Source organism: Aegilops tauschii, chromosome 6 (genome assembly GCF_002575655.3).
Source record: "Aegilops tauschii subsp. strangulata cultivar AL8/78 chromosome 6, Aet v6.0, whole genome shotgun sequence".
Lineage (NCBI taxonomy): Eukaryota > Viridiplantae > Streptophyta > Magnoliopsida > Poales > Poaceae > Aegilops > Aegilops tauschii.
In genome coordinates, this window is record NC_053040.3 from 149,895,161 (window position 1) to 149,911,275 (window position 16,115).

The 16,115-nt window shown below is 43.4% G+C and overlaps 1 protein-coding gene across 1 annotated transcript; it reads left to right on the forward strand.

The window, feature by feature from the left end:
• Nucleotides 1-9,304: 9,304 nt before the first annotated feature.
• Nucleotides 9,305-11,823, forward strand: LOC109735186 (uncharacterized). The gene is made up of 4 exons (XM_020294395.4): nt 9,305-10,448; nt 10,928-10,998; nt 11,101-11,335; nt 11,424-11,823. Exons 1-4 carry the CDS (start codon nt 10,278-10,280, stop codon nt 11,631-11,633), a joined length of 687 nt encoding a protein of 228 aa, XP_020149984.1. The 5' UTR covers nt 9,305-10,277; the 3' UTR covers nt 11,634-11,823.
• Nucleotides 11,824-16,115: the final 4,292 nt, after the last annotated feature.

Here is a 16,115-nt window from a genome sequence, read left to right on the forward strand (position 1 = left end):
ATTTAACGTGAATGCGGCTGTCTCTAATGCATAACCCCAAAATGATAATGGAAAATCGGTAAGAGACATCATAGAACGCACCATATATCTAATAAAGTACGGTTACGACGTTCGGACACACCATTACGCTGTGGTGTTCCAGGTGGCGTGAGTTGTGAAACTATTCCACATTGTTTTAAATGAAGGCCAAACTCTTAACTCAAATATCCGCCTCCGCGATCTGATCGTAGAAACTTTATTTTCTTGTCACGATGATTCTCCACTTCATTCTAAAATTCTTTGAACTTTTCAAATGTTTCATCAAGTAGGTATACCCGTACCTACTCAAATCATCTGTGAAGGTTATAAAATAACGATACCGCCGCGTGCTTCAACACTCATCGGACCGCATACATCGGTATGTATTATTTCCAATAAGTCATTAGCTCGCTCCATGGTTCCGAAGAACGGAATTTTAGTCATTTTTCCCATTAGGCATGGTTCGCAAGATTCATAATCAAGTGATTCCAAAAGTCCATCTGTATGGAGTTTCTTCATGCGCTTTATACCAATATGACATAAACGGCAGTGCCACAAGTATGTTGCACTATCATTATCCACTTTGCATCTTTTGGCATCAATATTATGAATATGTGTATCACTACAATCGAGATTCAACAAGAATAGACCATTCACTAAGGGTGCATGGCCATAAAAGATGTTACTTATATAAATAGAACAACCATTATTCTCTGACTTAAATGAATAACCGTTTCACATTAAACAAGATCCAGATATAATGTTCATGCTCAATGCTGGCACCAAATAACAATTATTGAGGTCTAAAACTAATCCTGAAGATGTAGAGGTAGCGTGTCGACAACGATCACATCAACCTTGGAACCATTCCCGACGTGCATAGTCACCTCGTCCTTAGCCAGTCTTTCTTTATTCCGCAACTCCTGTTTCGATTTACAAATATGAGCAACCGAACCAGTATCAAATAACTAGGTGCTACTACGAGCAATAGTAAGGAACACATCAACAACATGTATATCAAATATACCTTTGTTCACTTTGCCATCCTTCTTATCCGCCAAATATTTGGGGCAATTTCGCTTCCAGTGACCATTACCCTTGTAGTAGAAGCACTCAGTCTCATGCTTTGGTCCAGCTTTGGGCTTCTTCACAGAAGCGGCAACTTCCTTGCCGTCCTTTTTGGAGTTCCCTTTCTTTCCCTTGCCCTTTTTCTTGAAACTGGTGGTTTTATTAACCATCAACACTTGATGCACTTTCTTGATTTCTACCTCCACCGATTTCAGCATCGCGAAGAGCTCGGAAATCGTTTTAGTCATTCCTTGCATATCATAGTTCATCACGAAGCATTTATAGCTTGGTGGTAGTGATTGAAGAACTCTATCAATAACACACTCATCTGAGAGGTCAATTCCTAGCTGAGTCAAGTGGTGGTGGTACCCAGACATTCTGAATGTGTGTTCACTGACAGAATTGTTCTCCACCATTTTATAGCTAAAGAACTTGTTGGAGACTTCATATCTCTCAACCCGGGCATTAGCTTGAAATATCAATTTCAGCTCTTGGAACATCTCAGATGCTCTGTGGTGCTCAGAATGCTTTTGGAGCCCTAGTTCTAAACCGTAAAGCATGGCACAGTGAACTATCGAGTAGTCATCAATCTGTGTTTGCCAGGCTTTCACAAAGTCTAGACTAGCGGGAGCGGGTGGGTCACCTAGCGGTGCATCAAGGACATAATTCTTCTATGCAGCAATGAGGATAATCCTCAAGTTACAGACCCAGTCTGTGTAGTTGCTACCATCATCTTTCAAGTTAGCTTTCTCTAGGAACACATTAAAATTCAAGGGAACGGTAGCACGGGCCATTGATCTACAACATATATTTACAAAGTTTATAAGGACCAAGTTCATGATAAATTATAGTTAAATTAATCAAATTACTAATGAACTCCCACTTAAATCGACATCCCTCAAGTTATCTAAGTGATACATGATCCATATCAACTAAACCATGTCCGATCATCACGTGAGATGGAGTAGTCTTCAATGGTGAACATCTTCATGCTGATCATATCTACTATATGACTCATGTTCGACCTTTTGGCCTCCAGTGTTCCGAGACCATGTCTGTACATGCTAGGCTCGTCAAGTTTAACCCAAGTATTCTGCTTGTGCAAAACTAACTTACACCCATTGTATGTGAACGTAGAGTCTATCACACCCGATCATCACAAGGTGCTTCGAAACAACGAACTTTAGCAACGGTGCATACTTGGGGGGAGAACACTTCATCTTGAAATTAAGTGAAGGGATCATCTTATAATGCTACCGTTGTTCTAAGAAAAATAAGATGCATAAAGGATAAACATCACATGCAACCAAAATATGTGACTGATATGGCCATCATCATCTTGTGCTTTTGACCTCCATCTCCAAAGCAACGTCATGATCCCCACCGCCATCGGTGCGACACCTTTATCTCCATCATTGTGTTGGGGTCGTCTCACCAGCTATTGCTTCTACAACTATTGCCAACGCATAGCGATAAAGTAAAGCAATTACATGGTGCTTAATGATTGACACACAATCCATACAATAATTAAAAGACAACCCTAAGGCTCCTGCCGGTTGTCGATATTACAAAACATGATCATCTCATACAACAATGTATATCACATCACCTCTTGACCATATCACATCACAACATACCCTTCAAAAACAAGTTAAACGTCTTCTACTTTGTTGTTGCAAGTTTTACTTGGCTGCTATGGGTAACTAGCAAGAACCGTTCTTACCTATGCAAAACCACAACGGTGATTATCAAGTTTGCTATTTTAACCTTCTGCAAGGACCGTCCATAGTCAAATTTGATTCAACTAAAGTGAGAGAAACAGACACCCGCCAGCAACCTTATGCAAAACAAGTTGCATCAGTCGGTGGAACCGGTCTCATGTACGTGGACATGTAAGGTTAGTCCGGGCTGCTTCATCCCACAATACCCGCCGAATCAAAATAAGACGTTGGTGGTAAGCAGTATGAACATCACCGCCCACAGCTCCTTTGTGTTCTATTCGTGCATATCATCTACGCATAGACCTGGCTCATGATGCCACTGTTGAGGAATGTTGCATGGAAAACAAAAAATTTCTACGCACACACAAGATCTATCCATGGAGATTGGCTATGAGAGAGGGAGAGCATCTTCACACCCTTGAAGATCGCTAAGAGGAAGCGTTTATCAACGCGGTTGATGTAGTCCTACACCTTCACGATCCATCCCGATCAAGTACCGAACATACGGCAACTCCGCGTTCAGCACATGTTGAGCTCGATGACGTCCTTGCCTTCTTGATCCAGCAAGAGGGGCGAAGTAGTAGATGAGTTCCGGCAGCACGACGGCGTGGTGACGGTGGTGGTGAAGAACAATCTCCGCAGGGCTTCGCCAAGCACAACGGAAATGATGACGGAGGATAAACTAGAGGGGCGGGGTTGCCGGCACACGGTTTGGTGAATCTTGATGTGTTCCGGGTGCTAGCCCTGCCCCTCTATTTATATGCTGAGCCCTGGGTCGTTTCTTGGAGAAAGAGCCTCCTCAAAGTCGGTTTAGCCCGCAAGGCAAGAGTCCTTCTCGGACTCCAGGACCAGACGCCAGGGTCCTTGGCGTCTGGCCCCAGACGCCAGGGCCCTAGCGCCTGGCCCCTTTGGCCTCCGCAAAACTGCCTTTTGCACCTTCCTAATGCCCCGTGTGCTTTACCCCTTGGCCTAAATAGAGTGTTCTCGTACCCGAACATTTTGGGAAACATCGAAACCCCTTCCGGTGAATTTCGGAACCCTTTCAGAGACCAAACACTATTATCCCATATATCAATTGTTACCTCCGGACTATTCCGGAGCTCCTCGTCATGTCCGTGATCTCATCCAGGACTCCGAACACCATTCGGTCACCAACATATATACATAACTCATATAATACTATATCGTCAATGAACGTTAAGCGTGCGGACCCTACGGGTTCGAGAATGATGTAGACATGACCGAGACGCTTCTCCGGTAAATAGCTAATAGCGGGACTTGGATGCCTATACTGGTTCCTACATATTCTACGAAGATCTTTATCGGTCAAACCTTTATGACAACATACGTAGTTCCTTTTGTCCGTCGGTATTTACTTGCCCGAGATTCGATCATCGGTATCTCCATACCTGTTCAATCTCGTTACTGGCATGTCTCTTTACTCGTTCCATAATGCATCATCCTATAATTAACTCCTTAGTCACTTTGCTTGCAAGCTTCTTGTGATGCTGTATTACCTAGAGGGCCTAGAAATAGCTCTCCGTCACACGGAGTGACAAATCCCAGTCTCGATCCATGCCAACCCAACAAACACCTTCGGAGATACCTCTAGAGCACCTTTATGATCACCAGTTATGTTGTGACGTTTGATGGCACACAAGGCATTCCTCCGGAGTCTGGGAGTTGCATGATCTCATGGTCGAAGAAACATGTATTTGACATTAAGAAAGGAGTGGAAATAAACTGAACGATCATATGCTATGCTAACGGTTGGGTCTTGTCCATCACATCATTATCCTAATGATGTGATCCCGTTATCAAATGACAACTCATGTCTATGGTTAGGAAACCTTAACCATCTCTGATCAACGAGCTAGTCTAGTAGAGGCTCACTAGGGACAAGGTATTTGTTTATGTATCCACACATGTATTTAAGTTTCCAGTCAATACAATTCTACCCTGAATAATAAACCTTTATCATGAATAAGCAAATATAATAATAACAACTTTATTATTGCCTCTAGGGCATATTTCCATCAAATCACATGTCTAAAACTATGTTTGATACAGCTGCAGGAGGAACGGTCATGGGAAAGTCAAGAAACTACTTGATGATATGCAGGAAAACCATGCCCAATGGCATGTTGAAAGAACTACCACCAAGAGAGTGAATGCTATTGCAGAAAACAATGCGGAGTTGACAGCTAAGCTAGATGAATTCATCTTCATTATGAAAGGTAAAGAATAGGTAAACGTGAATGACATCACTAATGAAGAAATAGTGATGTGATTTTTATTGCCCGCAATAGCTATAAACCCAATTGGAAAAATAATGGATATGCTACTAGATTACCTTATCCTAATAATGGAGGAGCATCAAATAATTTTAATGGAGCTAGTAGCAGGAATAGAAATACTCTTGAAGAAACTCTTAAAAGTTTCATAGTAGTCGCTGAGCAAAATGAGAACTTCAAAAATATTTTGAAGAATCATGATAACTTGCTTAATCAATTGACTAGTAAGATTATTGGACTAACAAATGATGTGCATATGCTTGAGGGAAGATCCAAGAATATAGAGGCACATGTGGCTAAAATTGCAGAGAACGAGACATTAATCCTAGCTAAGTTTGCTGTTAAACCGGAATCTAACCCGCTTGAAAATGTCAAGATGGTAAGAAGCAACGAAGAGAAGACCGAAGAGATTGACACAAGCCATGTGCCAGAATATAATTATACCGTTTTAGACTTCGTAAAGATGATACCAATGAAGTAGGCACTACCTGAGCATCTCATAACGAGGCATATGATGTCTTTGTTGAGCAAGTTGCAACCAAGGTACGTGAACTTGATGATGAAAGAAAGAATATTTACAGTAAGTTACCGGCCAAGCAAGAAGATGCTTTTGAGCCTACTATAGAGATTAAGAATGGTTCGAATAAGTTCAATGCTTTATGTAATCTGGGGGCTAGTGTTTCTACTATCCCTAAGTCTGTTTATGATACTCTCAATCTAGGTTCTTATGTTACTACTGAGATTAGATTGAATATGGCAAATTCTACTTTTACTCAGGCAGTAGGAATTGAGCATGGAGTTATAGTTCAAATAAATGATTGCCTTGTCATGATTGATCTTGTGATAGTTGATATGCCTGAAGATCCTGTTGCTCCAATAATTCTTGGTCGACCTTTTCTAAGGACTATCAAAGCTGTGATAAATGTGTTTGAGGGGAATGTTAGATTTGATTTACCAGCTAAATATCCTTTTGTAATATATTTCCCTAGGAAAAAGAAAAGGTAGAGCTACACCGGAGAAGGCATCATTGTGAATGCAAGAAGCTACGGTCTCGGTGTGTTTGCACCACCTTGATCACCACTACGGTCGAGCTAACCGTCCAAAAACAAGAGCTTCGTAGGAGGCAACCCACGCAAATAAAGTAGACAAGTAAGTTTTTACTTTTGTTTCAATAAATGAGTGATTGAAGTTCGAGATAAAGAAGTAAGTTTGCAAGAGTTGTTCTAATGAAGGCTATGCTATGTGTAAGTTAATTATATGTTGTATTGGCGTTTGGATGCTTGGAAATATGCCTATGTATTGTGTTGGAACTAACTCCATAGGAGAAAGAGGAAAAATAGAAGTTTCGGAAGAAACATATCAAAAGGGGTGACCACGGTGGTCGTTTCGGCGGTCGCATGACCTCCTGGCGGTTCCAGCAGAAAACAACAAGAGGCGACATGATGAATGACGGTGTTCCATGCGAGCGCACGCGCTCATATGAGCTATCGTTTGACATCCTCGACCAAAATAAGAAAACAACCAGAGCATGCGACGGCGTTCCACTGCCACCCATTTCAGCTGTCGTATGAGGTATGCACAGACGCAGGTGAGCCATCATGCGAACAACGACCTTTCATACAAGCGCTTCTTCTTCTTCTTCTTCTTCTTCTTCTTCTTCTTCTCCTTCTTCTTCTTATTCTTCTTCTTCTCCTTCTTCTTCCAAACCTCTTCAAACCCTAGCAAAACTTTGCATGATCCCTCTACTCGCTCGATTTTAGTCAAATCCTTCCGTGTGATTGATCTAAGGTACGTTTCTCCTCCGATCCCCAATTTATTTTCCGCGAATCCACGTTCTATATGCCTAGCATTGTCATGTCTGGGAACTTCATACTTTTGATCAAAATTCGAGTTTGGCTTGGATTCGTTGATGTTTTTAGAGGAGTATGATATTGTTACTACCGTAGGATCAATATTGTTTAATTGCATCGGACTATTTTTTTTGTAGTTGTCTACGAGGAGGTCCACTCGCGTGCGCGGTGCTTTGTGTTCATCCGCCGCACCACCACAGCAAGTTTTCACTCAAGGGATCATCTTCACCAACTGTGAAAGCAAGGAAGAAATTCAGGCGCTCAGTACAAGGAAGATCAAAGCAACCAAGTGGGCTTGCGGTAGGACAAGGACAACTGATTCGTGATACAGGACTCTGCCGGTCAAAATGTTATTTGGACACAACCCCCACTTCAGTTCGTAACAGGCATATCTCAATGGCTGACTTCTAGTGCACAAAACAAGATCATATTTGGTCCCAACACAAATACATGATCGTAAGCATTAAGACCTCATACTTGTACCTATTTTTATTACTAGTGTTTGAATCATCATTTGCTTGATTGATCCGGTCAAAAGCTGGAATTGATCCTTTAACAAAAGCTTGCTAGAGACCATCGCTTCAAGGGAGCCTCCCTCTCGTGGGTTCGATAACCCGGGGTCATCTGTAGGAAAACAGGTGCGGGATGCTTTCTGTTCCTTCGCGGGATCACTAAAAGGAGGTATCAAGCCCTTTTTCTGGTACCGTTGCCGAGGAGTAGTTTAGTGTTCCTAGTCCTTTTGTTTAGAGCTTTTGTTAAAGTTTAGTTTTAGTTTTCTGTTTTATTTTAAGTTTTACTTTCGTTGCAAGTCTTGTTAGTTGAAAACCCCCCAAAAGATTACCATGGCTCGTAATCTTGGAAGTTTTTCTACTCCCAGCAATAACTTCATGCATGAACCCATAAGACAACCCGAGGTTGCAGCCGCGGAGTATGAGATCAAACCTAACTTAGTTTCCATGGTTTGACATGATCAATTTGGAGGCTCTGCTTCTCAAGATGTCGGTATGCACTTGCATAATTTTACAGAACTATGCAACATGACACACATTAAGGATTAGACCCTGATGCTTTGAAATTGCGTCTATTTCCTTTCTCTCTGAGAGGAAAAGCAAAAGGATGGCTTCTAGCTCTACCTAGAGGCAATATAACTTCTTGGGTTGATTGTCGCAATAATTTTTTATTTAAGTTTTGTCCACCTGCAAAAATTATGCATCTTCGTTCTCAGTTTGCAAGTTTCAAGCTGGAAGAACGTGAGCCACTAGCGCTTGTGTGGGATAGAATGAAAGAAGCCATAAGAAACTGTCCTAAAATAGCTATCTCTGTTGTAGCTCTTTTCTGGCCCCGAATTCCAACTGTCGGCAATCGCCCTCTTGTGTTAGAACCTGCAATTTAAGAGAGAAAAGACATTGGAATGACACCTAAAAGTGAAATATAACTTTAAAACAATGTAAATTACAATAGAAAAACATGATGCAAAATGGACGTATGACGACGTTGCAAGGGATTGAGCTCGAGAGGGAGAAGTTGAGACTTGAGAGACAACGAAAGAGTCGAGGATCATGTTGCAGGACACTAGCCTTTTGGATGAGGAAGGCAAGAAGTGGTGATCAACATGAAGAAGATTATCAACGAGTGCAACAATGGAGGCGTTTGATTCATTTGTGTATCGCATATTTATGTATGAATTCGTATATTTTATTTTGACATGTAATGAATTGTTGAATTTTCATTGAATTGTTGATGAATTTGTTCTACATGATAGAGGTGCATGGATTTGCATGAATATGAGCATTGACATATAGAGAGCGCGGTTGTCCGCGAGGAAAAATGAGGAGCCGGTCGATGCTGTCCGCGGGAGCGTCCGGTCGCGCCAGCATACGTTTAGGGGGTCGGATTTGCTCAGTGTGGTTGTAGATGCTCTAACCGAAAATTCACTTTGGCACATGGGAGAATATGCTCCTGTCATCGAAAAAAGTCAAAATGTCAAAAAAATTGAAAAAAATCCCGATATTCTATATGCACACGGCAAGTTTCATGAAAAACCAGCATTTGTGGCTTGTGTAAAAAGACAAAAGAATGTCTCATGAAAAACCCTTTTTAACACCGAATTTTGCCTTTTTCACACGCTACACAAAAGTTATCGGTTTTTCACGGTCAAAAATTGCAAAAAATACTAAAGGGACCAATAAACTTGGACGGAGGTAATATTTTGTGATCTTGGGCAGCCTAGAATGTGAATTGGCTGTTTTTCAGCATCTGATTCGGCAAGATTCGGATTTGAGGACAGTTCCGTCATTCCCCAGCCTAGCAGCAGCAGCAATATTTATTTGGCAGAGCTGCAATGTCAAACGCCATTGCCCACCCACCGAGCCCCACCGCACCCATCATCCTGTATCAATGCGTGCGGGGCAGCAGCGGCAGCAGCCATGTCGCAACTACCATCACGCACACCCACCCACAATTTGTGGGTCGCGGCTTTCTCTCTCCAGAGGACAGGCTGCCGGGAAATAAAGAAGGGATCCCAGCCATCCATGGAGAATTGGAGAGGTGGAGAGGGGAGAGAGACAAGCCGGCGTCCATGTCCTGACGTCCACCCACACCCCCCGATACCTGCTTTTTCCCAGGGCTGGGATATGTGGCCATGGCATTTCTAGAGGGAGAAACACGGCAAGGGGAGGAGGTACGGGGCCGGTCTGCATCGTCACATTCACACTCCCCTTTCCTTTGTCTCCCTCCCCCAGTCGCTCGCTCTAGTAGCCTCCTCGCCACCAATGACACGAGAGACGACCGACTGGTTCGCTGAGGCCGGGCGGCAAGCGAGCGAGGGAAAGGAGAGACAGCGCCCCACTACTCCCGTCCACTCCATATGCCATTACCACCCACCACCTCCCCCTCTACCACCGCCCACTAGAGCCGAGCCGAGTCTGCCTAGAGAGAGAAAAGAGTTGTTGCCTTGTTGGTGTTCATTGCGTGCGCGCTGGCCTCCTCGCCTTCCCTCCCTCCCCCTGTTCTCATCCAGCCTCAGTCACCATGGGCCTTTTTGGGTTTTCGGCACCACCATCTCACTCATGGGTCAGAGCAGTCCCCTCCGCTCCCTCCCTTCCCTTCACACGGCGCGGGAAGAGAGAGAGAGAGAGAGGGCGGACGGAGCAGGCGCAAGAAACTTCCACCCACACCTCCCCTGCTTCCCCTTCCAACCTTTATTAGTATTATCTCCTTCCTTCCCCCCTCCCTCCCTCGGTCCCGTCCCCTCTCGCTTTCTCCCCCGTCTCTCCACGATCCGCCGGGCTTCTTCTTGTTCCCAACCGTGGTGAGGTGAGGCGGCGATGAAGAGGGCTCACAAGGTGGTCCTGGCCCAGCCGGCGGCGGCGGCGGCTGCGACGCCTCCTCGGCCGCTGCCTCGAGCGCCCCGGCCCGTCCGCGGCGACGGGGGAGAGGCGTTCAGGGCGAGCCAGAGGTACCAGAGCCTCCTCCAGGACTACAAGGAGCTCCTCAAGGTGGGCGCGCCGGCTTCGTTTACTGTTTCTTTGATTTTGATCCACGATCTGATCTCAGGTTTGGGGGTTTTCTTGTGTCGATGTCAAACTTGTTTTCTTGTTCTTCGCCTTGTGTTTGATCTGATCTTTGTGGTTTTACTGTTTCCCCCTTTTCCCCAGGAGTTATTCTGCCTTTTGTTTCTTGGGGTGTTTATTTTGGATCTGGCGTTCTTAGGGTTAAACTCAACCTTCGGGGTTAAATTCGAGGTTCCAAGTTTGATCTTTTCGCCTCATCAGAGCATATGTTCAAGATTTGATTGAGGCGTACTAGTCCATTTTTCACTCCATTCATGATCCTTTTAGCAAAGGATCGTGCATTACTTGGCCTGAACGGATTTTCAGCAAATTGCCTTCTTGATTTGTTAATCTGTTGGGTTATCATGTGCGAACAACACTCAGGCCGTTGGTGTCTGATGATTTGCTTTTGTTGACCTCATCAGGAAACTGCCGCAAAGAAGAACAGATTGCATTTGGAGAAGCTGAAAAAGCAAAGGCTTTCGGCTGAAGTCAAGTAATCACCAAATGCTTAACTCTTCGTTAAATTTTCTTATTGGCAATCAACGCGCTCCGATGATGAACACCATGTTCTCATTTGAACCCTATGATATTGCAGGTTTTTGCGAAGAAGGTACAAATCTATGTCAGAAAATCCATCTCAGACTGCTGTTTATAGATTGAAGAACCCGGCAATGGCGCCTACTTCCCGGACCGCGGTGTGGGTTGATCACCACCGGCCCGTTCAGGCTGTTGGGAGTTCAAGCAAAGGTCATCAGCCCGCGCAGCAGCAAAGGCAGCATCAGGTTCCGCGGTCGTCTCCGGTTATTGACCTCAACGAGGCTTGTGAGCTGGTAACGGTTTTGGAAATGTCAGCTTGCTAGTGCCATTGCTGTTTAGATATGCCATCTGAACTTATCTGAATGTGTTTTGCTCTTTCAGAGTTCCTCCGAGGAGACGGAAGAATTTCATGGTTACCAGGAGACTGTTAGGGCGGACAAGGTGAACAGGTACCTGTTAGAGGGCAATGTTGTCGCCGGTCCTAGTGACTCGAAAATGCCGGCGTTCTGGGATGCCCGGAACTCTGCGGCGGCGCGCGCCGCCGGGAAGAGGAAAATCTCATGGCAGGATCAGTTGGCTCTTAGAGTATAGGTTGCTGGATTACAATGTCAAGTGTGGTTTTAGCAGGAGTCATGCCTCATCTCTGGTCCTCGAGCTGTAAAAGAATCCCTCCTTCGAGTCATCAGTGGATGTGTAGTTGCTTCGTGGTGCATCATCAGTGGATGTGGATAAAATGAACCATAAGTTCGATCTGAGAAAGAAGATGACATAGTTGATGAAATTTTGTCGTTCTTACTGGGCATAATCTGGATGTGTCTTGCGGTAGTCGTCTGGTAGAAAGGTCTCATTAATTTCATATAAATCAAGCTCATTTCCGGCGAAGAAGGGAGGATAAGATCCAGGATTCTCATTAAGATCTCAACGGCGACCTTGCTTTCTTTTTCTGAACTGAAAACTGTAGGCACGCCCCTACAGTTATTTTCTACATGATGCGTGCTACTTGTAACATTGGTTGCAATGTTAACTCTAGTTTAGATACCAGTAGTAGTAAGTAAACAAATATATTTGGTAACCTGGAAATGAGGAAATAATGTGAAGTAAACAAGCTGTTATTTGCAAGCACCGGAGCAAGTATAATAGCAGGCTTATAGCCCGCTTACATGACAATTTTGCTTAGAGCAAGTACAATAAAGTACAGTCACAATTTTGCTTAGAGCAAGTACAATAAAGTACAGTCACATGCTCTCATGCAAGAGCCAACTGCATGTGCTCTTAGATATTATGTGAGAGTGAAAGATGGGTCATGTATTAATAAAATAGCACATACTTATGGCTAATTATTATACATATTGGCTATCAGATTGGTTATATATAACATGACACTTTCTTATAACCAATAGTTGGCTATATTATTAACCATGCTCTTATGTGGAAGAGAGACATAAAAAAGTAAGGGAAGTCGGCTCTTGCATAGGCTTGTAGCCTCCTTATATGACAATTTTGCTTATGTGGAAGACATGCATGAAAAAATAAGGAAAGTGGGCTCTCGTGCAAATGCAATAAATATGAGAAAAGAGATAGAGAGAAGATGAGAAAAAGTACTAATAATCTTATAGTCCACCTTATAGCTAAGAGCAAATACACTAATGGGCTTATAGCATGCTTACATGATACTTTTGTCTATGTGGAGGAGAGAGACATAGAAAAATGATGGAGTGAGCTCTCATGCAAGAATCTAGCTATATCCGCACTCCTAGACAAATGCAATAAATATGAAGAAAGAGATAGAAAAAAGGTGAAAAAAGTAGTACTCTTATAGCCAACCTTATAGCTAACCTTGTTATATAAGTGACTATAAGTGATGGCTATATATGACATGGCAACATCATATAGCCAGCAGTTAGCTATACTATTAACCATGCTTACCTTATTGTATGGGTGACTATAAATGATGGCTATAGATGATATAACAACATCATATAGCCAGCAGTTGGCTGTATTAACCATGCTCTTAGTAAACAAATAAATTTACTAATGTATCTTACATAACGCGTGATACCGTAGGCCCTAGGGCATCTCAAAAGCGGACCCTCATATCGCCTACAAACGTCTATGTTTGGACCGCGAAGATTAGCAAAACTTCTAACGCTATCTCGCATCAGTCCGTGGACCAACCAGAAGCAAACTAGGAGGGCTTTGCGAGAGTCTGGACCGTTGTAGGACTCCGACATCTGGCCCTACCTAAAACCACACCCAAACCCGACGTCTCCATCCCTGCTACTCGCTGGTGCTATGGCCCTGCTACTCTATGCACGTGTACGTGTGTAAATGCGGCTTTGTCACCTTTCTTGATGTTATGCTGAGGACTCCGCTAGCCAATGAACGATCCACCACAGCAACAACTCGGATTTCGGCTATGAGTTTGTTATCATACGTAGTAGCAACACTACAAACGAATATTATTCGGCTTTCTCTTGAATGAGTGTGTATGTGGTAAACAAAGGGGACTGATCAAAAGAGCTCGAAAGATACAAATATGAAAGGTCCATAGTTCCCAAAAATTAAGCCACAGCGAAACTCTATGCATGATCACTTACTTGGCATAATCCTTTCATGTGACAACCAAAGTTTCAGCAAAGAATGATTGAAATGAAGTGCTTAAGAGCCTTGAGGATTAGATAATTGTGGGCATATTTATGAGCACTCTAGCATCATGTTTTTCTACATGCCTTTCACTCCCTAACTTAAGTTTTTCATGGCTCCATCGAAGAAAACTCTTCCGTGCATTCCCGACAAGCAAGTGTTGTCTAGAATAAATAGAGTTGAGTGTTGCAAAGCTGTTTTGTCTAGGAGATCAAAATACTTTGTGTTGATTATCTTTGCTTCACTAACACTACACAATAACCATGCCACCGCTATAGCTGCACTAAGCTTTCAGGTCAAGAAGCGGATGGCTATCTAGGCGTACCGATCATAAGTGAACCAAAACCTTTTCGTTATTTTGGTTTAAACAACTGAGTTCCTTATGATTCGGATTTCTCTCTATGTTGCTCGAGGGCGATAAGTTTAAGCTTGGGAAAGTTGACGAGTGATATTTTTACATTCATTCACCCTTAGTTTAAACTGAGATACTCCCTCCGTTCCTAAATATAAGTCCTTTTAGAGATTTCACTAGGGACTGCATACGGATGTATATAGACATACTTTAGAGTGTAGATTCACTCATTTTGCTTAGTATGTAGTCCGTAGTAGAATATCTAAAAAGACTTCTGAAAGCACAAGTGCTCCCTGGGTGATTTTGATAATTAATGTCAACATATCTCTTGTTGGACTAATATTTTTATCTAGTATATTTCAGATGAGTTCAACAGTGGAGTGGCGTGGACAAGAGGATGTGGAACCCCTTCGAGAAGCTAAGGACAAGGATTGGCAAAATCTCAAGACTCTACTTTTTCATTTTAGTGATCCAAGATCACATTGAGTCCATAGGAAAGCCAATACTATTAAAAGGGGATGAGGTGTTACTTAACGGCCTGCTTGCTCAAAGTGCTTAGTGATATGCTCCAAAGCCCTCAACCACTTTCTCATTTCCACATATGTCCCAAACCTAAAGTCAAACTCGGCCCCACCGATTTGATCTATCCTGCACCACCGAGTTCACTTAACATAGCCACTGCCAGAAACCCTAATCAGTTCGGTCTCACCGAGATGGGCTTGCAAACTCTCTGTTGCCAATTGCAACTATTTCGGTCTCACCGAGATATGCAATCGGTCCCACCGAGTTTGCTTGACCAACTCTCTGTTTTGCTTATTACCAAAATCGGTCTCATCGAGTTTGTGTAATCGGTCAAACCGAGTTGAGGTTTTACCCTAACCCTAGCACATCGGTCCCAGCAAAAACTCTAACGTTCACATTTTGAACTAAATCGGTATGACCGAGTTTGAGTATTCGATGCCACCGAGTTTGGTAAATTGTGTGTAACGGCTAGATTTTGTGTGGAGGCTATATATACCCCTCCACCCATCCTCCATACGTGGAGAGAGCCATCAGAACGTGCCTACACTTCCAGCATTCATTTTCTGAGAGAGAACCACCTACTCATGTGTTGAGACCAAGATATTCCAATCCAACCACAAGAATCTTGATCTCTAGCCTTCCCCAAGTTGCTTTCCACTCAAATCATCTTTCCACCAAATCCAAATCTGTGAGAGAGAGTTGAGTGTTGGGGAGACTATCATTTGAAGCACAAGAGCAAGGAGTTCATCATCAACACACCATCTATTACCTTTTGGAGAGTGGTGTCTCCTAGATTGGTTAGGTGTCACTTGGGAGCCTCCGTCAAAATTGTGGAGTTGAACCAAGGAGTTTGTAAGGGCAAAGAGATCGCCTACTTCGTGAAGATCTACCCAAGTGAGGCAAGTCCTTCGTGGGCGATGGCCATGGCGGGATAGACAAGGTTGCTTCTTCGTGGACCCTTCATGGGTGGAGCCCTCCGTGGACTCGTGCAACCGTTACCCTTCGTTGGTTGAAGTCTCCATCAATGTGGATGTACGATAGCACCACCTATCGGAACCACGCCAAAAATCTCCGTGTCTCCAATTGCGTTTGCACACTCCAATCCCATCCCTTTACTTTCTTGCAAGTTGCATGCTTTACTTTCCGCTGCTCATATACTCTTTCCAAGCTTTCTTGAAATGTATTGTGAATGATTAAACTTGTGCTAAAACTCCACCTTAACTTGAAGAACTTAAAAACTGCCACTTTTCCTTGTTGAGGGTCTAATCACCCCCCCTCTAGACACCTCTTCTCGATCCTTTCAATTGGTATCAGCGCATTGGTCTCCATTGCTTTGGTTTAATCACCATTGGAGGAAGATGGATGAGTCTACGTTGGGGAGTCTTAGACGTAGAGTGCCTATACTTGATGGAGAGTTCTTTCATGAATGGAAAAATGAGAGCTTGAGATTTTCAATGAATATCACTTGAACAAGTACATTACTAGCCCTTGTGCACCCCTTGTTGATCCTTTGCATCCTACCCTTGATGAGTCTATTGACACGATCCGCAACCTTA

Bases quoted from the DNA above. Each gene is read 5' to 3' on its own strand.
- LOC109735186 (XM_020294395.4), top strand. From the start codon at position 10,278: ATGAAGAGGGCTCACAAGGTGGTCCTGGCCCAGCCGGCGGCGGCGGCG. The intron at 10,449-10,927 runs GTGGGCGCGCCG...TGACCTCATCAG, and splicing joins ACTACAAGGAGCTCCTCAAG to GAAACTGCCGCAAAGAAGAA. The intron at 10,999-11,100 runs GTAATCACCAAA...ATGATATTGCAG, and splicing joins AGGCTTTCGGCTGAAGTCAA to GTTTTTGCGAAGAAGGTACA.